We start from the raw sequence: 27,253 nt of genomic DNA, 5'->3' as shown, positions 1-27,253 counted from the left end.
CCTCACAATAACTTGAGAGACTTCTTGTTTTAATTCATAGTATTCAGGTGCATAAAATCAGGAAAATGCAAGGGGGGGGGCAAAACGTCCTTTTCAAAATTTAGGTGAGACATTTTTTTTTATGAAAATATCAAAGAAGGTATTTTCAGTGAAGGTACCAAAAAGATATTTTTCATAATCTAGGGAACAATCCCTCTCCATTTGATGCTCCTGCTAATGTTCTCGATCTAATTCACCTTTTTCGCGTTTCTTTTTGAATTAGTGATTCGAAATGTACAACACCACAGGGAGTTCCCAACGCAGTGAATAAAAGTTCCCAAAAGATACGAGTGAGCTTGCCACCCCCTCAAACTCCCTTTGAGGCTAAGGTGTCAATTGTGCTGAGACAAAACGAGACAAAACTAAACCAAAAAACAATCAAGCTCACAGAAAAACTTTTTTGTAATAAAACACATGACAATTAATTTAGTTTTGCTATTTAAATAGGCCCTAATTTTCGTCACTGATTTTTTCTTTTAAATCCATTCCCCTTGACTACACAGGAAAAGTATTTTACACAACACATTTAGTTTTCAGTTAGTACTTTACATATTCTAGCCATTTTAAGGGCTTTGACGGGGACAGTACAATAACTGTACTACGGCAATTGGCGATTTCTGTTTGTTAATAGTTTGACTTTATTTTTCATTGAAAATTCTTTTCGTTGCATTCTTCATTTCTTCATACATAATAAACTCTGTGTTTGACATAGGCTGTAAGCTAATTTATCCTCGTTGTTCCAATTTTTGAAATCAAAATGCATCATTTCCGCTTTCACCATCTTTTGAGTCAGATTGTTCGTCTTTTTCTTTGCAATATTATTTACATTTTCCTCCACTTTTCAGCCTGATTTTTTTTTTTTTTTGCAATATAGAACAAACTGCAGAATACATTAAAAGTTATTTTTTTTACTCAGAATATAACTTTTTACAATGACTTTTTCTTCGAATAACAAAACTTCAAAATATGTTTAAAAGTTGTTTTTTTACTAGGAGCATAGCTTTCTCTATCTATTTTGGTTTTTCGTTCCTCGTGTTGATCAGGCGTATGAACGTATGGGGGGGGGTCAAATTTCCCCTAGATTATTTGCCTGCCCCATCGTTATGATTTTTTTTGCATTTTTTATTGAAAAATACATTTTTTGGGTATTTTCACTGGAAAAAAATCGACAAAAACAACAAAGCACCCCACCGTAGATTTTGAAAATAAATTTTGCCCCCTTTCTCAATATGTTCATGGATTATCACACCTGATATTGATTATATGAATTACATTTAACAAGAAACTATTTGTTGGTTTCCCAAACTGACTAGTCTCGAGTTGAAACCATAGCAGTCATTTTAAATTATTTTTTTTTTAAACTGTACTCATGTCTTAATTACATACAGCTATCATTTCGTAAATTTCCCTATACAAATATACCCCTATACGCGTAATTTTCGTAAATTTCCCTATACGCGATATTGCGAAAAAAAGGAAAGTAATCAGAGTAAATCGATGATTGCGAAAGAACAATTACACAATAAAGGTCTTTATTTGCTATAGAAAAAAAAGAAGAAAAACCGATATCTGAATACAAGAAGTCTAATTTCTGATCTCAGTTAGGATACATTTCATATACAGGTACTTATGTCTTATAGCCACCAAACTCAAGTTCTTGGTCTGAGTAGAACCGGCGTCTTCCTGTATTTCAGTATATACTCGGTGATAATCAGCTTAGCGTGAGAGAGATAAACTACAATGTAGTTACATTTTAATAAAATGTTTTGTAAATAGTTGGTATTTTGGTTAAGTTAGGTTACCATTTAAATACAATTTCAAATAATGCGTTCTGGGCGGCGTGATTTCCGAAATTCTCTGTTGTAGTTTCTATAACGTTGTTACTAAATTATTTTATTTTCATCATATTTAGGTATATTTCATTAGGATTAACCTAACTTCACTTCTCGAGCGTGATGGCTGTAGGACATTAAGTACTCATAAAATTATTTCACACAGGTAAGTATTCAAGCTAGTTTTTTTTTTACTCTATTTAATTTCCAGGAAAGTGCATAACTTCATTTTTCAAGGAAAACATATTTAAACTCAATCAGAAATTTCGTGGGGTTATCAAATAATTTATCCAGTAGAAGGGTGTCTCAAATATCTATAATTGAAGCTTTATATCCAAATTTCAAAAAAATTCAAAAGTGTTTTGAAAAAACTAACGTCTAAACAAAATATATTTACACTAATATTTCAGGATAAGGATGAGGAGCAACCAAGATTATTTTCCCACAAAAAAATCCGCCAATTAAAAATAGGAGAATAATAAAAATATTAAGCCATAAAAAATTGCTAATACTAATATGGTCAGGAGGGAATTCAGATCCCTTCGGACTATGAACAACATAGGATGGATAGACCCCATCACCAGCCTACCGTAAGATCAAGCGTTCGCAGTCGACCAATCATTATTTTCCAGCTTTTTTATTCTCCTGGTATCCCTAAGTGTCATTTGGTCTCATTTCATAGTCTGGGTGTAATGCTTTCCCCCTTTCTGTCAAGGGGATTACACGGATAAAATCCAAGGTAACCAGAATAAAACGGCATGCCAAGTACCAAAGGAACGATTCTGTGAAACATAGGCGGTCTTTTGCAATCAAGCTTCATCACCAATAAATTGATACTGTTGTCACATGAGACATGTGATACAAATTAAACTTCCTATATGAGCAACAAGGAGGGGGGACACTAATCAAGATTTTGTCCCGGGACAAGAGAAGCCAGAACCTCCCCTGACTCTTGGCCCCTCCAAATATCTTGAGAGAATTGTTGTTTTAATTCCCAATATTCACGTGCATACAATCAGGAAAATTCAGTAGAGGGGGAGGGGGGGGGGTAAAATATCCTTTTCAAAATTTTGAGGTTGGGCGATTTTCCCATAAGAGCGACAGGAACCTTTTCAATAGCAGGTCTTAGCAGTGAACATACGAAAATTTATGTCTGAATAATAGGGCAGTAGATCCAATAACATTTGTTAAATATTAAAGTGGTGAGAAACAGAAAAGTTATCTACAGGATATATTACAAAAAGGTGCCCCTTTCATCCCTAGAGGGGGCACCCTATGGTATCCCCTTTCATCCCTAGACTCGTCACGGATGATTAGTCATATATATTTTCCTTTTTTTAAATGTTCAGTGATTATTCTAACCTGAACAATAGCCAGCAGATGTTAAAAGGAGGGAAGGAGAAGAAAAAGCACATATAGAAGCCAGTATTATTCTCCAAATGCTACTGTCTCGTAGTAACATATATGTATATAATATAATATATAATACATATATATTTATTATAAAATGTAATATAATATGTTATTTAGAGTATTTGTAAGAGGCGAGATTGAGAATGGCCAAGTAGGGCTCTGAAATGCGGGACACTGGAAAGGTTGAGGAAGATTCGCTAGATATTTTCCAAAGGGATTGTCAAAGTATTCTTTAAAGTCCCCGTGTGACTGCTCATATATAAAACAATAAGATGTACGAAAAATAAGATGTGACCCAATATTGAGGGTTATAAGATATAGGGCTATAACTGAAGGATGACAGATTCCCAAAATTTGGGCTTTCTGGCTATTCACCAGGCGCCAAACAGAAGTTCTCAATTTGGTGGGGAAAGGTCATTAGAAGGATTTAAATGAAATTGGACATCTACAGGAAGGAGGAAATAATACAGTTTTGAACAGATTGGGGTGAAGGGGGGCATGCTGAGCTGTTTCGGCCTCATGCAGCTCGGCACTGCAATGAGCTTTTAGCAGTAATAGTATTCAGATTAAATATAGAAAACAAACTAACTAAATAAGCCGCAGTTTCTTAAAAAAAAAACCTTAGATAGTTAGGGATAACAAAAAGAGCGAATCCAGGATTTTTGTTCGGGGGGGGGGGGTACTAATTTTCGACTCGGTTTTCGACTAATTTTACTAATTTTTACTAAGGTTTTACTAATTTTCGACTCGGTCAAAAGTTTCGGGGGGGGGGGGGGTTACAACCGGGTGCCCCCCCCCCCTGGATACAGCCTTGGATAACAATAATATGTGTAGAATCATAAGTGACTGAAAACGGATCTCTCAGCACATATTTTACTGTTGTTCTTAACGAGAGTAAACAAACCCAAAACATTTTTTTTCTCATTCTCTTATAAATAAAATTTTTGCTTTACAAGATACCGCTTTTGGAGTTACTACAGCCGATCGAAGATATAAAATCTTAAGCTGGTTTATTTTTGACATTATGACATTTTCTTGGAACACAAAATGCCGATTAGAAAGCAAAATACAGCTGCTACTATCATTTTCCATCTCATAAGAACAGCAAGTTCCATTTCCTTCAATCGATTTTTGAACTTTCCATTCTGACGTCATTATTTTCAAGGCAATAGGAATGTTCAACCAAGGTCATTCAATCTCTTTTAGTTCTTTGCAGTAAATGAAGTTGCAAGCACATCCACGTGTTTTCTTGATTATGGTCAAGTAAGTGGAGGATTTATTAACAAATGAAAATTTTCCCCCAGGGATAACTCATTAGATTTGAAGTTTTCTAATAATTTACAAGCAATGAACTCTCCATAATGCAACGTGAACATAATAAGGGCGTTCAATGAGCTTCCAGTAGAAATGGCATGTGAAGGAGGGGGTTGAGGAAGAGCCCTTCAATAAACCAATATTTATATATGTATACTTGAAAATGAGCACTTCCAACGATTGTTTAGCCTAAGAAGCTTAGCTTGTTGGGGGTCTAGCGATCTTCAACTGAACAAGTTTTGAGATGCGACTTCTTCCGTTTTTTTTCTTTGCATTTTTTGTCTTCTTCGTGTGAATCTAGGAAACGAAGATCTACAAAGAGTGATTATTTTCACTTCAAATAAGTTTATGACAGACTACTTATGGTGAAATTTCCTTGACAAGTAACACAAATTGCGTTCTCCAGGATAAGACTAAATATTCCTTGTTAACAGTTACGACAATCAAACCATTAAAGATAACGGTTGAGAACTGGCGTCGTAGGAGGGAATGAAGCTGGCGCATTCTGGTACCATGGTTCCCTAAGTGCGAGAATTTATTTATTTTTAGATGTTGACACTATTTTTTAATACTCTCAATATCTTTTTTTAGACAACGCTAAAAAGTAAGAAATGAAAATCAATGTTTGTTTAAACATATGTGTCATATAGTCTTGTCTTGGCAATTTTATAGCCAGAAGCATAAAATTCGGGCCCCGTTCAAAAATTATAAATGATGCGGTTAGTCCACAAAATTCAATAGATTATAGCCCAATCAAAACCGAACATTAAACCAGTTATCGGAAAATAAAATAATTTTCCATTTGAACTTTAACTACTACTACTGCTACTACTAACCACTCACCTCAGCACCAAGTCGCCTGAGGCCAACACAGCCACCCACGCTCCTCCTACATCCCAATCTATTAAAAGCTTCCCTCTTACACCCTCCCAGGAAGTTCGCATTTCCTTTAAATCTTTCTTTATGACATCCTTCCACTCCAACCGCAGACGACCTGCTTTCCGTTTAGCCCTAGACAGCACAAAAGGACAATCTTCGGCAATCTGTCATCATTCATTTGCAGAACGTACCCTAGCCATCTCAACCTTTATCTCATTATAGCCCTGGAAAGCGGGATTGAACTACACTTTTGGTACAGCCTACTGTTTGGGTGATGTTTAAGTTTCAACACGATAAAATACCCATCAAAACTACAATTTATCGCTCTTCAGACCTCCAAAAAGTAAATGCTGGGGACACGTCAACATATTTTCGTCAAGAATTCAAAAAAGTAGGAACGAATTGTTCTGGAAGATGAAAAAAATACCATAGTCAGTGTGGAATTCAGTCAGTATGCCCATCTCCTGAGACTATGTATATGGTTCCAAGGAGCCCTACCCACGAGCATCGAGACTCTTATGAAATCTATCATTCCATAGGATTCACCAATATGAAATTTTTATCAAAATTCGAGAAGAACCTTGATTTCTAACTTGAATTCGCATGAATAAAAGCTAACTGCTGAAACAGTTTATAGCTTCTTTTCTCAATTTAAAGTTTCATTTTTATGGCCCTTCAGTAATACGATCAGCATTATTTAATAAGTTGATCTCCGATTGCGAGAATTGTAAACTTACTTAATCTAGTCAATCTAAGAAAACGACTTAAATTACTTTTGAATTCCCTTGGAAATTACAAAAACCAGTTTAAGAGTCTTTTATCAAAAACAATCATCGAAATAGTTTCTTATCAAATGAAAACATAATTGCACTACGTTTTCTTTCAAAGTAAAGGTTAAAGATTGAAAAAAAAGAGAAATTTATATACTTTCTTTAAATATATCATGTTTTTTTTAAAAAAAACTTTTCCTGTAGACAAATTATACAGTAAATATTGACGAAGACCACACTGCCTTTCCGTAACAAACAAACACAACTTAGAAACAATAGGAAAATTTTTCTCGAGACAGTGGAATTTAATTCAGTGAAAATTTCGGCCCTATGTCCAAGGGCCGTCTTCAGGGAGCATTAAAAAAACATTCACTAAATTCTTTATACTCGAATTTAATTAAAAATTATCTAAGAAAATTTTTTACTAAACCAATTGACAATAGTATTGAACCCATTACAAAAAGGCCTTTGAGGCTAGCTACCAAAAAAGCAAGATTAGATTTGAAAGCTTGTATTTAATTATTTTATTTCGTTTGAGTGAATTTATCATCTCACATCATTTTATTTATCAGTCCTGGTTGAACCTCGTTGAAGTAAGCCGAAATGCTAGGGCTCTTTTAAAAGTTTTTTTTAAAAATTTAAGTTCGCATTTTAATATAAGTTATATATATATATATATATATATATATATATATATATATATATATATATATATATATATATATATATATATATATATATATTTGATGTTATGCTGAAGACGGCCCTTGGACATTGGGCCGAAATATTCACTGAATTGAATTCCACTGTCTTGAGAAAAATTTCCCTCTTCTTTTTAAATTGTGTTTGTTTATCAAATTATACAAACTATAAAATACCCATAGAGCCATCTCAATTATAAAAATACAAGAAAACAATTCTAACAGATTGTGACTTTTTCAAGATAATGACAATTAAATATGCATGTTTCGGCTACTTTACTAATAAACCATAGCCATCTTAAATCGAAAATAGAAAAAGGTGAAATTGAAAAAAAATAGCCACATCCAACTCACAACTCACAATTTAAAACGTTTTAATATAAACCAAATTTAAAACTAGCTGGAAGAGCTTTAACATGATTACCTCACAGAAATTCAGGGCAACGGGAAAAAATATAATAACTATAAAACAACTTACAATATATAACTTCTCAATATAAACCAAATTTAAAACTAAATAGAAGAGCTTTGTTGTCAATACTACCCGGAAATTCAGATAATACTGAAAAAAAAAAGGTTATCCATTTTGGAACTACTTACTTTTTTGGTAACTCCCTTAATAAGCTCCCCTTATGTTGTCAATACCAAAAAATGAAGTTTGATGATCGAACAAAATATTTTACTAAACCAATTGACAATAGCATTGAACCCATTACAAAAATTATGTAATTTTTTTTTAATTACAGTTTATATATATATATATATATATATATATATATATATATATATATATATATATATATATATATACCAGTATAGAAATCCACAATGTACTCACAGAAACTGAAACTTCCAGAGCAATTTTGGTCTGTTCTGAGTTACTCTATAGAATTCTTAAAGCTAGCCGTTGAAGAAGTAAAAGGCCATGCCACATCTGGGAAGACAATCTGGGAATCAAAATTCCAAGTTCAAAGTGGTACTATATCAGTGATACTCAAGTGAATTCGGTTGATATCGATAGAGTTCTCAAGTCACAAGCATATTTACTTTTTTATGAGAAAATATATTAGGTAAGGTTAGTGTGATCAGATTAACACCTAACCTACCCGGAAATTCAGATAATACTGAAAAAAAAAGGTTATCCATTTTGGAACTACTGACTTTTTTGGTAGCTCCCTTAATATTAGTTCTTGGTTTTAATTGGGTTTTTATTTAGTTTTTATCTATTCCACAATTCACAAATATTAGTTAATTGTCATTGTCTTGATAAGTCTTCATTCATTGCAATTGGAGAAGGCAGTGTTGTCTTGGTAGTAACTTGAATATAACCAAAAAATGTGATTTCACAACAAAATTTTAAGAGCCGATTTCTTAAGAGTTGACTCCTGACACCAGCCGATTTCTTAAGAGTTGACTCCAACCGTTTTTAAATTTGTTTTCACTTTTGAAAATTTTACGAATTCAATTAGTTTCTTTTTTTTTAATTCATATAAACATTATTATAGGGTTAATTTATGCAGTGCTATAAAATTATAGTCGAATTGTTGACGTAACCTACGAATTTCTTTCATTTTTGATGTATTTTTATTAATAACTTGCTTTTTTTATTTTAATAAGAAACAAATTTAATAATTTTGTTCATTTATATTCATATTTTAAAAATTATTTGCTTCTTATCTTGATAATTTTTTTCCTTTTTTCATCTATTATTCCACAGTGTATGTTCTTCTTAGTACTTCTTGTAGGTCATCAATGAACCGAAAAATGAATAAAGCAGAATTTGAAGAGAGTAAGAACTTCATAGGAGGAAGTCAGGGCCGTATCCAGGGAGGTTACTCGTTTTGAGCCCCCCCTCCCCCCCCCCGAAATACTTGTCTGATTCGGAAAAATATAACAAAAACGTATATGAACAATTTTTGTATGCGTTTTGAGTTTTTTTTGTGTAATCCCCCCCACTAATTTTTTAATTCAGTAGAACCCCCCTCCGAAAAAAATCCTGGGTACGGCCTTGGAGGGAGTAAAAGGTGACACCCGAACAAATTGGGATGGAGGAGAATCGTGAGGATGATATGTTGGCCTGAAGTGGCCTGGAGCCGCGATCAGTTGTCACTATTAAAATATAAGATTAAATCAGAATTTATTACAAGCTAAGGAAGAAGAGGAAAAGAGAAGGGGCCTTACTTTGAAGAGAACCAAATTGGAGAGCAACGACAGGTGTGAGATAGCCAGGTACGTTGAGGTATGGATAATAATAGGCTGGGAATCCTCTAAATGGGGTGTACGTTATTGTTCCAATCTTCTCTTTGTCGTTGGCAGTCTCACCTTCACAAGATAGCCATACCATATTCATCTAGAAAAATAAAAATAGTACAGAGGAGAAATATTATCAATTCAATTTAATTTTTTTTTTATTTACAAACAAAAAGATACCAACTAAATTACTAATAACCACCCAAAAAAAAAGAAAAATACAAAAAGCCACTTGCGACAGGGCGGCTACTTACATTTTTAAAAAACAAATAACTAATCAAATTGAAGAAGAATGAATTAAGTAAAAAATAAATAAATTACATAACCAAAATAAAACTATAACCAATCTCTCATCAACCCTTCTGCTATAATAATAATACAAACAATAGTAATAATAATAAATAAATAAAACTACGAAACCTTTCCTAATAAATATTTTTTTCAAATTACTGTTAAATAACCCAAGATGCTCAGCCACCCGAATGCTCTCTGGAATGGAGCTCCATACATGGGACTCCATTCAGCTTAAAACACATAGATAAGTCTATAATAGACAGTAGAAGCATGGGTTTTTGCGAGCTCATTGTGATTTCTCATCAGTGCCATTAGCAAAGGTCTCTCCCCAAAAATTTCTCTATTTTTTGTTTTTATATTTTATTGAAGAATCAACGTAAAACATTTAAGGAAGTATTATGTTTTTACGTTACAATTTCATGTTTTACGGGAGAACTAAGCATTTTTGTCTGATACATTGGGGTTGTTAATCCAGCTCGCACATCACAATAATTTTCTTTTATCTGGTATCTACTCAATAATAGTTCTATACTTTAACCCAACCAGGATACTTTCAAATTTCGAACAAATCCTCAAAATAAATCACACCCTTTGTCTCGCCAAGTTTTACCTTAAACAGTATTTTTTCGGCTTTTTTGCAATATATTTTAAATATTTTTCGCAATAGATAGTTAATCCTTTATCCAAAATCCTTGTGGCAATTTTAAATATAGGAAAATAACAATGGCGTAAAGCTATAGTTTTTTCGGAAGTGCGAGGGGGGGGGGGAGATTCCCCCCCTAATTGATACCACTGTTTTTTATATTATTATCTTACTGCTCCCTTATTATTCCTTTTAGATGTAAAAAAGGAAACAAATTGAAAAGATCTTATAATCAAGAGGGTAGGGATAATACTTTTTGAGAAGCTTTGGAGAAAGTCTTGATGAAACTTGAACCGTCTTTTCATTAAAGGTCTTCTAGCAGTGATCAGACTATCAGTGATCAGCTGTAATACGCTTCACGAGCTACCCGATTGTCATCAGCTGTGTCTGAAGGCTCAGAGATGTTAATAAATGCTGCCAAAGCAGGGAAGTCATTTGCAGAGGGGGGTGGGGGGGCATGAAACATAAATCTCAAAAGAAGGAAAGGTAGCTAAAATCAGGTTAAAATAGGACTTCCTTTACTTTTGGTCCCTCCCAGTATGGAGTGTTTTTTTCCTTGGACTGGGCCGTCCAAATGCGGGCCATACAAAAATTCCAAACACCAAGAAAAAACTTCGATTTCCCCAGCTTTTAGACAACATATTATGAACTTACACTTTTGAATGTAAAAGAACACGTTTTATACATACTAGCTTGGATTAAAAGATAAAATTCCACTACGCCCGCCCCCCTTTAAATGGCGTAAGTCTAGCTTTTCCCAATGGTACACCCCAATAAAATCACGATGGAAATATGAAAATATTAGTCAAACACGATTACCATGGATCCCAAACATTCACAAGCCTTAAAACCTATTCTGAACGTGTTCTGTTATATTACAGCAAACTATACAACATGAAAAATTCAAAACTTTTTGAGTTCGTGTTATCTCAATAATTAAAGGTTTCCATCTCCACTAAAAACTAGTTCAAGGATACAATCGAAATAGTTTTCCCAATCTTGACAGCTATCCCCATTTTGTTTTTCTGTTCTTTGTCGGTAAAAAAAATTGTCTGTATAAAAAGGAAGAGAATAGGGCATAAACAAAACTAGGCATTTTTCTTAATTTTTGGAAGGAAATCTTAGCTTAACAAGATTTTTGGAGTAGCTCTTTTTCAGAATAACATCATGTTCTAACAGGCACCTGAATTCCTACACTAGCAAGCCCGCAACTTGTACGAGTCCTATTGAATACTTAAGTGCAACTGCATAGAGAAATACTAATTACCTGTTTGCGCTACAAGGAATTTTTATTAGATTTAATTATTAATTGTCGTCATCTCGCTATCAGCTGATTTAGCAAGAAAATTTTCCAACACGAAAGTTGCGTAATTCAGCGGTTTCAAAATTCTCCTATTACGAAATTACTTTATTTCATCTTTCTTTCATTTCTTTGTCTAACATTCATAAATATGTCTTTCATACATATATGAACACATTTGGATTATTTTGTGTCGGTTCGGTTGGATATGTCCAATTGATAACCTAAGACCTTACTCCTAGGACAGGTCCACTACCGTAGGAGATAAGAGACGTAATAATAATATCAAGAGATCTTCAAATCTTTGGAAATTTCTTAGGAGGTGAAAACGCAGAAGCTACAAACAGGATAAGACTGAGGAGGAGCGTCTCTTAGCGTATCTGCTTCAGCCTCCTGAGCTCTGCAACGACTTTGTAGTAGTAGTATTCCTACTGAAGCAACTGCACTTTACAAGTAAAAACACAGTCAGTGCAAAGACGAATTGCTAACAATTTTAGTTTACGTTAGCTAGGCTCGCTGAACAATGATGGTAAAACTTGCGCATACTCAAGGGAGGAGGGATTTCCTTCTTTGCTCCCTAACCTTCCAAACATTCTTATAATTTTTCCAGTGAAAAAGCGAAATTATTTGCTTATTTTTCTGTTGCGACATGTTTGCCCACCACCCAAACCGATATCCTCCTTTTTTATAACATACTTCTAAGTGCCAAACACACCTAGTGCCTCATATATTAGTAGTCCTAAATGTAGTTTACTCACTACGTTTTACATATTTTTTTTAACATTCTTTTGAAGGAATCGGAGCCGGTCCTAGATGGGTGAGCAACACCATACAAGGCTATTTTCGGGTACTCTCGCCAGGGTTTTAATCTTGACGTTTCAACACACTTGTGCACAAGGAGAGAAAGTTTCTCAGGAAGCAATGCCTGGATGTGCTTGTAAAAGACACTCAATCCCACTTTATTCAACCTTGTCTTTAAAATTAGCAGTTGGTCTTTGAAGGGCTGCACCCTGCCCAAAAGGTTCTGTACAGAGGGAGGACCTTGATGGAAGAAGGTTTGGAAAGGAAAACAAATATTCCCAGCCTAGCACCAAAGGGTTGAATACAATCAAAGTGAATCCGCCAAGAGAAGTCAGATGAGATGCTTTTCCAGAACAAGGATTTCATCAACTATTTTGATATCTTCAATTATAAAGATGAAGTCGGTATGATGGCGCGGAACATTCGATCTGGAGATAACCAAAACCTTTATTTTTACTACATGAAAGCTGATAATCCAAGTATGAGACCGAAGATCAACCTCCTGGAGATCCGCTTTGTACGGTCACATACTTGGATTTTCAGCTTTCATATAGTAAAAATAAAGGTTTTGGTTATCTCCAGATCGAAGGTCCCGCGCCGTCATACCGTCAACTCAGCACTCCATTTAACGGCGATACTTCGGCCAATTTTGTTGTCTCAAAGAACTGAAATCCTTTGAGTGCTTTATTAGTCCTTAAATCGGATCTCCAGGAGGTTGATGTACGGTCTCATACTTGGATTTTCAGCTTTCATATAGTAAAAATAAAGGTTTTGGTTATCTCCAGATCGAAGGTCCCGCGCCGTCATACCGTCAACTCAGCACTCCATTTAACGGCGATACTTCGGCCAATTTTGTTGTCTCAAAGAACTGAAATCCTTTGAGTGCTTTATTAGTCCTTAAAGCGGATCTCCAAGAGGTTGATGTACGGTCTCATACTTGGATTTTCGGCTTTCATATAGTAGAAATAAAGGTTTTGGTTATCTCCAGATCGAAGGTCCCGCGCCGTCATACCGACTTCATCTTTACAATTGAAGATATTTCCCTTCTTTGAGACAACAAAATTGGCCGAAGTATCGCCGTTAAATGGAGTGCAGAGTTCTCTATGTAGTCCCCACCTTGCTGATATTTAAGAAGAAAAGAATAGAATACTATTATCGGGTAAACGACGTACCGAAACCACCCGACCTTTCCCTTGATAGTTACAGGACATAAAATCATCAATGACAGTCCTCATAAAATAATTAATTATGATAATTCCAACTATATTTGAAACCTCAAAGACAATAGCCTTTCACTATATCCCTGAGACAAAAGCCCTATCTGCTTCTGGTCCATTCTTACATGCTGGGACATATTTGTGTGGTCTTCCTCACTCTCATAACAGCCAATGTTTATGAGCATTTTGCTCTGATGGGGTCGCCTTCTCGCAATGAAAATTATCTCTGTCATTTTACATTTATTGTATACGACGGGTTTCCAATATATTATTATTATTATTATTATTAATGAAAATTATACCTATGGTTGTCTCTACTACACACCCGAGTCTGCTTTGATGGAATACGACTTTCAATTGAGCCGACCATGACCTTCTGGTTCTATACTACAGCTTTATTATAGTATTCTCTAAGGAAGGCTTTCTAATGGTTGGAAGTAAGGGTATTTGGTAAGCGACTCAAATCTCATATATAATCGTAGCCCGGTCTCCACCGGGCTAGGATAGTCACAAGGTCACTAGAAAAGAGTACTTACCCTGAAAAAATTGGCAGTCTGTGAGAAACAAATCAAGATTAGGTAATCAAAATCAAGAGGACTATGTGTAAACAATAGAATAGGTATCAACACCACAAGACAAGGTGTCAAAATCAATAAGCTGTTCTAGCTCTTACGGTACAGATATATTGTCCTAGTCCAACCCATTCTTATCTGCAGTGAGGCAGATGAAACGGTAAACGTACAAACACTCGTAATTTACCTCAAATTCACCATGTAATAGTGCACAGATGAATGACAGACAATGGCAAAATAAGGATATCGTACTCGGATATGTGAGATCTCACTCGGATACCTAGTTTAGACTCATGAAAATGAATTGGTCCTATCTTGATTCAATGACCAAGCTTCTATTGCACGTGAGGGAGTAGTATAGCTTTTTTACCTGTGAAGGGATCCAGGATACCAACACACATGGATGACTTAGTCAAAAACCGATAATAACAATAAAAACTCTTCTACTAAATAAATACATAATTTTGGTTTTACTTACGTGAGTTTTGTTGCCTGTTTCAATGTCTTTGATGTACGCTTTCAAGTCTGCTGGCATATTTTCAGGAACTTCAGCACTGCTGTTGTATACTTCTGGCCTCCATCCAAAAATCTAGAAGCATGTAACATAAAAATATTTGCAAAAAGATTTAGGATTTAGCAGTATATTTGAAAATGTCAAAAGCATATAAACATTTGCTTCCATGTTAGGCCTGGATCCAGGTCCAGGAAGCCTGTGGCACATTTACCAACCATGGTGGGACAACATTTTATTTTGGCCCGAACCATAAAAAATACGATTTCCCGTCCTAATCCTACACATTCAGAGGAACACAAGGTCCGACATTTATGAAGCGGGGTACCAAGAGTACGAACAAAAATAAGTTTTAAACTATCTTTTTTCCCCGAAAAATTTTCTCCTTTGGACAGGTATGCAAGAATTTATTGTCATTGGTGACAAACGTAAAACAAAAAAGGATCAGTCGATGTTAGGCGTCGCTTAGACGTACCTTGGTTTAAGATATGAATCGATGGTTTCATGGTTTTATTTTTATCACTTTTCTGGTGAAACAAACAAGGGATAATATCAGTTTGATATCAGTGTTACCTAATCTTTTTTCTATTCTTTTATCCTCTTGTTTTTAAACCAAAGGTGAGACGATTTATTTTCTTATGTGATACGTTTAATAAATGTTTTTCTTAGTTGTATTGCTTGTGGTTATCCAATTATAGCATTTCCAATTATCCCCAAAAGATTATAATCATAAAAGCGGGCAAACCCGAGGCAAAAAAAAAGCATTACCAAACTATCTCTCGATCTTCCAATCAAAACTTCCAATTATCTAGTAAGCATGATCAATAAAAATCAAAATCTCTTGGTTTAGCTAAAACTGTATTGGTCGAATTAAGTTGTGCATTCACAAGAAAAAAATCCCTACCCACCAAGAAATATTCATTTGTAGATGTCACTAATTTTCAGGGTTTACAGTAAACTTTATGCTGTACCACCAATAACAAGCTGTTTAACCATTCCATTAAAATATCACCGTACCCAAAAGAATAGGGTGCATCTTTCAACTGTTTGCAATCGAAAATAAGCTAAAAGTGACAAAAATTTCCCTAGTGAATTGTCCACAAGTTGCTTGTGCTGGAACCTATTTATTTATTAGAAAGTAGGGGGCACATGCAGTCTACAAGACAAGGCTCAACAACAAACAGAAATTCAAGATATTCAGATTTCAGTGGCCCGACGCCCGACTCGGCGTACATCAATAGAGATAGGCCCCGATTGGAAAAAAAAATACCCGAGCTCCCCCCCCCCCCCAATCAATCATGCCCCAAAAAACCCACATTAGAGGCAATTCAAAAGATTCACAACTGCTTTTAATTTTAATGGCGCATCGAATAGCATGTTTACATTTAGGCTAGCAAATTAATCGGACATTCGAATAAATTAATCGAAATGATTTAGTTCCCCTATTGTTCCAGCCTTTCAAGCCTTATTCAAATTCAACTTTTTTTTGTACCATGTTTAAAGATTTAAATGCATTAAGGTAACAATCAGGTAATCCACACTCAAAGATAAGTAGGACTTCTGAGTTCTCAGTAGGGGCCTCTCCCAGGCCACTCAGCGCGTCCCCAGGTGGCGGATAGGGGAACGCCCTGCAGATATGTAGGGTACCTCATGGGTAGTGAGGCACGGACCAAGGGGGGACCCAGTCTCTGGGGGTCTTGAAACATAGCTGGCGCACCCTTGTCTGGGGGCCATAAATTCAGATGGAGGAGGAGGATGATCCCTCTAATGTGCACTGGGCAGGGCCCATCGGCGTATGGATACGTCCCGTCAGTCACAAATCTTCCCCCAGCAATGGGTTAAATTGCTGGTGTTGCAGGACACCAAAAGGGCGCACTATCGGTAATAGATACAGTAGGCCTCTACTAGGGACAGAGAGAAGTGGCTTACCGCTGTCCCAAAGCCAGCCAAGAAACCCCTTCTTTAATTTTAATGATGAATATGAAAAAGAGATTAAATATGAGAACCAGTGATACCGCGACCGGGGAAACCGACGATAATTCGTCAAGAGCTACCGCGTCCGGGGCAGCCAACAATTCGACAACCGTAAATCGCGCAAATATATCTACGTTGACAACTACAACCCTGGAGGCTATTGTTTCTCCAAAAATAACTATGTCAATAGGTACCCTCAACACTAGAACCCTCGCTAAACAAGGAAAAATAGACCTACTCATAAGAGAGATAACACAGTACAGCTGGGACGTTATCGGTCTCGCCGAAACCCATCTTCCAGTCACTGGTGAAGAGAAACATGAAGATGTTACCCTTCTACTTTCGAGACGAAATGATGGGAAACATCGACAAGGTGTAGGTTTCCTACTGTCTAATAAAGCCAGAAAATCCTTAATCTCCTTAACCCCCCTCACGGAACGGATCATCATGATCCGCCTGAAAGGTTCAACCACCAACCTCACAACTATCCAAGTATACGCTCAGGATACCAGCAGAGACGATGAACAGTCTGAAAACTTCTTTCTCCCGCTTCAAAGTCTAGTTGATTCTGTCCCTAAAAAGGACATAATCTTTGTCATTGGTGACTTCAACGCCATCGTTGGAAACAACCACACAGGACACGAAGATGCAATAGGCAAATTTGGACATGGAAAAATGAACAGAAAAGGAGAACGCCTTATCGAATTCTGCAGAGACAGCGATTTAGTCATTACAAACACACTGTTCAAGCACAGACCTCGCCGTAAGACATCCTGGACCTTACCGGATGGAAAAACTAAAAACTTAACGACTACATCCTCGTGTCTAGACGTTGGAAAACGTCCGTCCTAAACACAGTCACGCTAGCTGGTGGTGACTTTGACAGCGACCACTCGCTTGTCATGTCTAGGTTCAAAACAAGACTTAAAACAGCATCAAAGTTGTCTAAGAAAGCCCCCAAATTTCGAGTAGATCTACTGAAAGACGAGAACCCACATATGACCTATATCACCATTCTATCAGAAAAATTTCGGAGCTCACGTCGAGCTCTCCACCTATCCTGTCTAAGGAAGATATTGACAACCTGGTGACTAGCAGCACAAATATCATATGTGATGTCGCTCATTCCACACTGGGTACCCAAAAAACCATTCAGAAACCATGGATAACATACGAGATCATCTACCTCTGTGACGAAAAGTACCAACTGATGAACAAGTAAGATGAAGAAAGCAGGGACTGATACAAGAAGCTCAAACAAGCTGTTGAGAAAACCATCAGACGTGCTCATCTTGCTTTTATTAAATAAACGTGTGATCAATGTGAATCGGCCTTCAAGAAAGGAGACCCCCACTACATTTCTATAAATGCGGGAATTGGACAAAAAGAAGGACATCAAAGCGTGTTCCCTTCTCGACGAACATGGAAACCAAATACAATCCACAGATGAAATCCACTCTCGATGGAAAAACCATTTTCAAAATAAACTGAATCTGGTCATCTAACCAGATCCAAAAAGTCTCTAGACTTTCCTCATAACCACTACAGGTCCAAGTCGTCTCCCTCTTCACTCTGAAATAGAAGCAGCTATCAGAGACTTGAGGACAAACAAAGCTGTCGGCCCCGATGGAATCCAGCCCGAACTAATGAAAATAAACTGCAAACCACTCCTTGACCTTTACCACAAAATTGCCACAGCTGCTTGGGAAAAATGTCACTTCCCCTCACCCTGGTGCGAAGCCACGATAATCCCCCCGCATAAGAAAGGCTCTAAAGCTGTCTGCGACAGCTACCGCCCAATAAGTCTTACCAGCCACGCAGCAAAAATCCTCACAAGAATCATGCTCGGGCGTATACGAGCTATTTCCTCAATGGTCATTCCGGAATACCAAGCCGGCTTCCGACCTAATATATCAACAATTGATCAGATATTCACTGCTCGGCAGATCATGGAAAAGTATAGCGAACTTGGCCGCAGCATCTACCACCTTTTCATAGACTTTAAACAAGCTTTCGATCGGATATGGAGAGAAGGTCTATGGCACATCCTTCTTCACTTTGGCATCCCATCCAACCTGATCTCGCTGATCAAAGATATGTATAAGAAGTTCAGTAGACGCTTCATGACTGGAGAAGGACTTACCGAGAGCTTCAAAACCTCTACCGGAGCGCTTCAAGGTTGCCTAAATCACCAGAGCTGATCAATCTCCTCCTATCTGCAGCCCTCTCACTCACAGACAACCCACCTGGCGCCCTTATCAGATGAGTGGCGATAGATAAAGTAGCATATGCTGATGACATAGACCTAATAGCCGAGTCCCTTCAAGATCTACAATCTCAGGCTAACAGCGTTCACTCGTCTACCAACCTCTTCGGGATGGCCATCAACACCTCAAAAACGAAAGTCATGCTTTGCTCACGCAAGTTCGATTCACAGGGAAATCTCACTTGGTGGAGATACCATTGAGTGGGTGGAAGGCTTCACCTACCTTGGGAGCTTACTTACTTCTGATAACAACCACATCAAAGACATCAAGAGACACCTGACACTTGCGAACTCCAGTTTTAAAACACTGATGCCCATCTGGAGGAATAAGAACTTAACAACAACTCTCAAAACGAGACTTCTACTCCCTCATTATTCCGATCGTCATCTATGCCTGTGAATCCTGGACGCTAAAAACAGACGATCAATGCTGCCTAGCTACCTTTGAAATCAAATCCCTACGACACATCGCTGGTACCACTTATCACGGCAAAATCTCCAACTCCAAATTTCTCCATATTCTAAAACCCATATTCACAATACTGTACAATATAAAATTAAAACAACTCAAACGGCTTGGACATACCCAACGCATGGCTAGCACTCGTCTCCCAAAGATAACCTTCGATGGACGAGTACACGGTTCTCGCCCCAGAGGTCACTCTCCGAAGAGATGGAAAGAAAAATTCTCACCCTACAACCTGCCACAACTCTGCCGCCTGGCCGACAACAGAAGCACCTACAGGAGGCATATCAATGAACTGGTTAAAGAAGAGGCCCCAAAACGACCTTCAAGGACGGATGGGACATAAGTCAGTCAAGTTAAGTCAACCTGACAATTAGCCATTATTAGTTCGACTGGTCTGTGTTACTTCTTTGATGCTTTTAAATTCATTAGTTCTAAAACTGACGATAAATTTCGAGCTTTGACAATTAGCGCTTCAATTTTAAAAGTGAACTTGTAGGAATCTGGAATCTACTGGATTCTACATGGAATCTAGGAAATGCTGCATATTTTCAGTTCAACAGATCTATAGTTGAGAGTGGCCTTACCGAAGTTGAGACTGAAGAAAAAATACTATCGTTTTTTTATATAAAAGTTTAAGTTTTGTGACCAATGGACAATAGTGAGGTTAGCCCACCTGTTTCTCTGTAAATTGATTTATATCTCCTAGGAGTTTGAATAGGACCAAATGCTTCACTGACACTAATTAGACCTGGTTTTGTTTCTTACCAAATCCAGAGCTAGCTATCAATCCATATCTTCGGTCATAAGGCCATAAAGGTTTCCCTAACTCCCTTAAAATATCTGCCTTGGCCCAATAAAAAAAATAGTTTATGAATGCAATCCCAGACGGAGCTCTAAACTTGTCCTATTTTGTGCGGTGGAAAATTTCCAGTTAGACCGTCTATACTCAAAAACAGAGAAAGTTATATTTCTCGAAATCGTCAAATTTCTCTTTTCCGAGAATCTAGAATTTGTTGAAGGAACGCATGACAGGAATGATATGACAGAAGTAATAACTTAATCTCCTCTGAAGTTCAAACAAAACAGCGAGCAAGGGAATATAAAAAATACTGTTTCTACCCCATAAGGCTTGAAAAAAAGTCCTTGGGCTGGGACAAAAAAAATTCCTTCTATGATGACTAGGTAAGAAAGTGGGTTAAAACCGTCTAGTGCCAAAGGAAAAGCAGGTCGTCCCCAAATGGGGTGGGAGGTTGTCGTAAGGGCAGATTTAAGTGAAATGCGAGTTTCTTGGGAGAATGTGAAGTGGGAGGCTTTGAATATATCGGGATGGAGGAATGTGCGTGGCTGTGTTAGCCTTACGCGGTTTTGTGCTGCCGTGAGCTGTTAATAGTAGAAGTGAATTAAGACAAACAACTGGGATAAAGACAAAGATTGAATATAATATATTATTGTTACTGAATAGAACCTATAACCAGCAGTTAAAACCTATAAACTGATTCAAAAAGGTTTATTTATTATAACATTTTTATGTCCTAGAACTTATGGGACGGGTCAGAGGAGGTATACTCTAACCAAGGCAGAAAAGCATAATTTTGTATTTGAGTGGCCCAATGATTTGGGGTGGAGAGCTAAGTTACTAGAGAAAGTAACAAAATAAGCATATTATATGGATAACATAAGGAATTACAGGAATATCATAAATATCGAGAATTGACTGAGGAGCTATGGGTCTAAAGCCCTCCCCCTGTGTACATGACACATAGGAAATTTCAGGATGCGGCTCCTTGATACTTTAGGTTCTATCACCTGTGTGCTGACAAGCAAAAAATTACTGAAAAATTCAAAATAATTTGCGTTTTTTTTAGACTAGTATCATTGGCAATATTATTCTTAAAGTTTAAGCTCCAAAGCAAGAGATTTCTTACTAATTCCAGAGCTCGCTAATTTTTGGGGTATCAAAATTTATATCACTTAACACGAAAGAAGTCAAGTTTGGTTAATGCTATTCCAAAAATATTAGGATGAATATATAATAGTTTAGACACAAATTTGGCCGATATATTTGCACATGAGGGGGATGGGGGTAAAGCATAGCATATATTAAATACATAACCTAACCTAACCTTGGTAGCTTTTCCCCTCCTAAACCCCAAAAACAACAGTTTAAATATTGTAAATTCAAAGAGAAACCCCGCTTTGCGATCAATTTAGATAGCAATTACCGCTTTACTGGTCTCCATGACTGCATTCTTTGGACAGTCTATCGCGCAGTGTACCAATTAGTGCAACAGTACCTTGAAATGGTGCTACCTTTAATACCTTTTTTGAGTACCTTTAATACCATTAAATGGCATGCCCTTAAAACATAATATCCCATAATCTCTAGCTTCCGTAATGTAATTTATTCGACTCATTTTAAAATTTGCTCCGTCTCCAACGACCGGAATTACAAACTAAGGATCGTCATTTACATTTATATGATAAATTTTTTTTTAATCTCTATTAGAATTTTCTTATACCACCAGCGTCAAACTCATATTTCATCTTCTTCTAACTTGGCTCATTCCAACAACTTTTAAAGTTCGTTTTTTTTTCGAGTGGCAACACTGTTATTTGATCTCTACTATAAATAAGTGGACACGGCTCGGCCACGACAGTTTAATAATACACCAAGGCGACCTCTTTCAAAAAGTTGAACAAAATTTCTTATGCAATCAAAATGCAAATACAAGGCATTGTGAAAGGTGGTAGTAGATCAATAGTCGGCGTTTATCTCAAAACTCGGTAATCAGTCGAATTATTTCGAAAATATGTCAGTCTTATCAGCTTAGCAAACATATTCTGACTGTAAAAAGCTAGAAAAGATGGAAACTTATAACAGCGGATTTTCTATCTGGGAGAGGAATCTGACAAAAGTTAAGAAGACTTAGTATTAGTAGAGAACAGTGGGACACAAATTACTGTTGGTGCAAACTATTTAAACTTTTAATTTTTTGCTTTTTAAATACAAGTGTGACGCTAAAATCAAGAAAATTGCCTTGTTATTCATGATATTTGACTTTCTTTATCGATAAATATGACTATGATGTGGCACGGGCATTATAATACTGTACCCCATATTATAATAATTGTGTAACATAAAACCTTGGCAATGTAGACCAAGTCCGTTGATTTTTGAATTAAAATCAGCTTGGTGGCAATAATGAAACTTGAGAGCCATGGCTAATTGGAGTAAAGCCAAGACAAATTCTGAGTGAGAGGCAAACCTGGCATAACCTTTTTTCAAAAATTAAATAAAAAAAACAAGTTTTTTTAACTGAAAGTAAGGAACGACGTTAAAAATTAAAACGAACATAAATTATTCTGTATATGAAGGGGGCTGTCCCCTCCTCAACGCCTCGCTATTTACGATAAAGTTTTTTTATTGTTTAAAAAAATAGAGTTGTGATAAAGTCAAACTTTAGCGTAAAGAGCGAGGCGTTGAGGAGGGGACAGCCCCGTTCATATACGGAATAATTTCTGTTCGTTTTAAGTTTTAACGTCGTTCCTTACTTTCAGTTAAAAAAAACTTGTTTTTTTTTTATTTAATTTTTGAACATTTTTGAATTAAGGCAGGTTATGATTTTGGCTCACCGTACATGAATTATTAAAACAAAATTTGCATATTATAATTGGTTAAATGGCTTTCTCGAAACTTGTTTAATTTTATTTACGAACGTTTTTATTAGTAATAAATATACGTAACTTAGAATTAACTTACGTAACGAACTTCTATATTCATAAATTTTTAACACGTATATTAGGGGTTCGCCCCCTAGTCAATACCCTGCTCTTTAAACTATAGTTCGAATTTTTTTTCCAGTTCTTTAAAAATGACCTCTTAATCACAATCAGTTGATCAGTTGAAAAACTTGTTTTTTTTTATATTTAATTCCTGATCTTTTTCTTTCATAATGCTTTGACATCCGGGCGGGGCGGCAGAGCCCGGTGCGGGCCCCCCGGACCATGTCAGTCCGGGACCGAGGCGGCCCGCTAGCGCCCGCCCCGCGCCGGCCCCCCCCGCCCCGCCACAATCTCCGCGGAAAAAGTCTGTATACTTCCCAATAACCAATACTATATGTTAACATTGAGTAAAGTTCATAACTTTCAGCCCTCCCCCTGGGGACTTTGGGGGATCAAGTCATCCTAAAAGACATTTTTATCATATTTTCGACCATGCTGAACAAAATGGCTATCTCAAAATTTTGATCGGGTGACTGGAAAAAAAAAATGAGCGTGGGAGGGGGCCTAGTTGCCCTCCATTTTTTTTGGTCACTTAAAAAGGGCACTAGAACTTTTAATTTCCGTTCCAATCAGCCCTCCTACGATATTCTAGGACTAATGGGTCGATACTATCACCCCTGGTAAAAAAAAAAAAAACAAGAACAAACAAACAAATAAAAACGCATCCCTGATATTTATTATGGCAAAAAATGTAAAATTACAAAGTTTTGTAGATAGGCGCTTGAAACCTCTACAGTAGGGTTCTCTGATACGCTGAATATGATGGTGTGATTTTCATTAAGGTTCTATAACTTTTAGGGGGTCTTTCCCCCTTTTTTCGAAAATCAGCCAAATTTTCTCAGGCACGTAACTTTTGATGGGTAAAATTAAACTTAATAAAACTTATATATTTGAAATCAGAATTAAAATCTGATTCTTTTGATGTATCTATTGGTATCAAAATCCCGTTTTTTAGAGTTTCGGTTACCATTGAGCCGGGTCGCTCCTTACTTACAGTTCGTTACCACGAACTGTTTGATTGTACAAAAATTGCCCAGACAAGCACATATGGCGTTGGGGAAGGGAGTATCATGCAATAATCTTTCCATTAATTATTTTGTGATTTTATATTATTTTTTCCGATCAATAAGCTCTAGGCTTAGTGTAGTTTTGTTTTAATAAATACATAACTTCTATCAGCTTGTGAAACAAAATTTTACTAATAGTTTTACCAAAACAAAGAATTTGCGTTGCCTTTTTTAAGGTTACTTGATTGCTTCTTGCAAAATACACAAAATAATTGATAAAAATGAAACGATAAGAGTCCCGTTACGATTTTTTGAAAGCATCTCATAGCCTTATTAGCAAGGAGAATATACACCGACAACAACATAATTATTATTCATCTTTTTTTTCATAGCTAAACGGACGTAATTTTGTAATTCAAAATCAAATGACTTAACTAAAACAACGGCAAAAGCCTGTTCTAGCTTCCAAAGGATTCCAAAAAGCCTTTTAGAACAGACACTGTTAAGAAATAAAGCAACAATTTCATGTCTTAAAACACGTCATATGCCCCTCCTCCAAGTTTTTGTGTAATGACACTGATGACAACATGATCTCCTATCCAGAATTAATAGTTAGGACAATATAAATTTCTAGATAATATTTACTAATCAAGCCCTTTAAAAAAGCCCAATTTGGTAAAATTTAGGCAGAAATCAGCTCAATTTATAAAAAAGAAAAAATTGCCCAAATGAGTTAATGATTTCTACCATTTGAGTGGTATTCTTCAACAACTCACTGTAACACCAAGCCACCTGAGGCGAACACAGCCACGCACACTCCTCCATCCAAATCTATTCAAACCCTCCCTCTTTACACCCTCCCAAGAAGTTCCCATTTCCCTTAAAGAGTTGTTTTTTTTTTAATTGGAGTTACGACCAACCACCTTCATCTAGCAAATATCTATCGAGTGGCTTAGCCCGTAGTTTTCTATGGTGGTTGATTCAGAAGAAAGTTCCCGCTTTTTTCTTAAATACGTTTTACCCTCTTTCTCACTCACAATAAAAAGTTAGAAAAATGCAGCTTTTGATAAGAATTTTTTTCTTATCCTGGATAAAAAAAAAAACATTTCAGCTTTTGGTATGGATTTTTTTTCTTATCCTGGATAAAAAAAAACTTATCCTGGATCAAACATTATTAAGTTAGCTGTTCCTTAATACATTCGAAGACACGATAACACGTTTTTCAGCTTTTCCACTCTGCTTTGTTTTTCGCAGAAAAGTGGGTCAGTATGATAGATCTTAAGACGCAAGTTACAGAAACGCATGTTTTGCTTGGAAACAAAATTAAACAAATCTGTACAGTGTACGTGTAACTTGACCCCCATCTAACTCTAACCCGTTCAACTGAATCCCATTTAATTCAACCCTATTTAACTTTACCCCCGTTTATGCATGAAACTGGTTCCGATGACAAAGATTACGGTCTTAGGCCATGCATCTGAACCTAAATGAAAAGCAGGTCATCATCGAACAGGGTGTGAAGAGGTCAAAAGGACAAGTTAAAAGGAAAAGCGGCTTGGTGCAGCAGCGAGTTAATAGTAGTAGTACCAGTACTAATACACAGATTGCAGATACACAGTTACGCACCTTGTTAAGCTTAATGAGGACACAGGGTTTGCCCAATTCATAACCAAAATTGTTTTCCTTGGTGCAGTGATCTCCGAGGAGCTCGACGTTGAAGTTGCAGGCCTTACCCTCCTGAGGGGGCTTGTCAAAATCGCAATTGGTAAATTCCTGTCCAGAACTGGTTAGTGTCTCGTATGCTGTAAAATAATTGGAGTTAATTGCATTACGTAAGGCAATCATATATAACCGTAATACGTCCAAGTTATGGGAGGATTTATACTTTAATTGACAGTGGATCTTGTTCATACTACCAAGGCCGTATCCAGGAGAGTGGGGGGGGGGGGTTTGAGCCCCCCCCCCCCCAAAAAAAGTTTGTCTGACTCGTAAAAACTTAACAAAAATGGACATAAACAAATTTTGTATACGTTTTTTTTTGTTTGTGTAACCCCCCCCCCCCCAAAAAAAAAAAATTTTTTTCAGTAAAACCCCCTCCGAAAAAAAAAATCCTGAGTACGGCCTTGCATATTACGTTTATATATTCTTTGGGTATGTTGCTAGCAGGCTTATACCAATGGCCTGGAATTTATTACTATTTACTTAAAAAAAAAACATTTACTGTCCAGACTGTACTTCCCCTTTTTTCAAAATAATTTTGAAGAATTTAGAAAATATTTAATTTTTGACAAAATCCCGGCGTGAGCACTGAATGATTATAATTTAGCAACAGTGATAAAATGCAAGTTAATCTTTTCCAGAGGAATTCTCTAACTTTATGATCCTTCGACGATCGTTTGATTAACTGTATATGTAACTTGGCACTGCGACAAGTTATCAGTAGCAGCAGTAATGGTGCTATATTACTTAAATAGAATGTGAAAAGCGGAACCTTCAATAGCGTTTACATACGTTTGTGTGCTAAATAAAAGATCTATGAAAATCACAAAGCGGGAAAAATGCATTACTTACTTATTTACATTTGATTTAATTTTTAAATGTGTGTTTTGGGTGTAATTATTGCGTATTACTTTTAACTCTCTTACTAAAAATTAATACTATACGGGTAAAATAACATACTAGAAATCATCAAAAAAAATCTCTTCCTCCTTACAAAGTAAAAAACAATAACACTCACGACACTCAAAGCGAAGCCGTAAAGAACCTGAAAGAACATTTTGTCCTGACTTAGCAAACGCTTATTCAGTTCTTTTAGTACTATGCCTAATGCTTTTCATCTTAGGAGAACATATTTAGGTTAAAACTGGCCCTCAACTTTGTCTTATGTATAAGGAAGATATTGCCCATATTCTATATTATATTTATAACTTTAAAGAGCTATAAAATTAAACAAGCGAATTATACGAGAATGGTACTCCTTGGGCCGAAATTGAAGTGATCAGAAAGTAGACATTTAAAAAACGCACGACACATTTAAAAACTCAGAAAGCTCCATCAGTAATTGGTCGAAAATCCAAATTTGTTTGTCCTGTAATTGGTTATGCCTTAGAAAATTGTACTCTTGTTGAGCGGGTACATACAGCCCCCCCCCCCCCAATTCAGATATGTATGTTTATCTATTTCCATAGACTCCCTTATAAAAAAATTCACCATTTTAA

At 36.4% G+C, this 27,253-nt stretch overlaps 1 protein-coding gene across 2 annotated transcripts in view; it reads right to left on the bottom strand.

The window, feature by feature from the left end:
• The window catches only part of nrv3 (sodium/potassium-transporting ATPase subunit nervana 3), a 62,873-nt gene that overhangs the window by 2,078 nt on the left and 33,542 nt on the right, over nt 1-27,253 (bottom strand). For both annotated transcript variants that reach the window (XM_089093156.1, XM_089093155.1), the window contains exons 4-6: nt 25,662-25,837; nt 14,504-14,614; nt 9,130-9,298 (exon numbers count right to left, since the gene is read on the bottom strand). In XM_089093156.1, the coding sequence (XP_088949282.1) occupies nt 9,130-9,298; nt 14,504-14,614; nt 25,662-25,837 (456 nt within the window). The remainder of the gene's footprint in view (nt 1-9,129; nt 9,299-14,503; nt 14,615-25,661; nt 25,838-27,253) is intronic.

This window comes from Artemia sp. Qi Xiang Cuo, chromosome 8, assembly GCF_049724085.1.
Source record: "Artemia sp. Qi Xiang Cuo chromosome 8, ASM4972408v1, whole genome shotgun sequence".
NCBI lineage: Eukaryota > Metazoa > Arthropoda > Branchiopoda > Anostraca > Artemiidae > Artemia > Artemia sp. Qi Xiang Cuo.
Note: the sequence above shows the minus strand (reverse complement) of the source record. Positions and strands in the feature narration are given on the sequence as shown.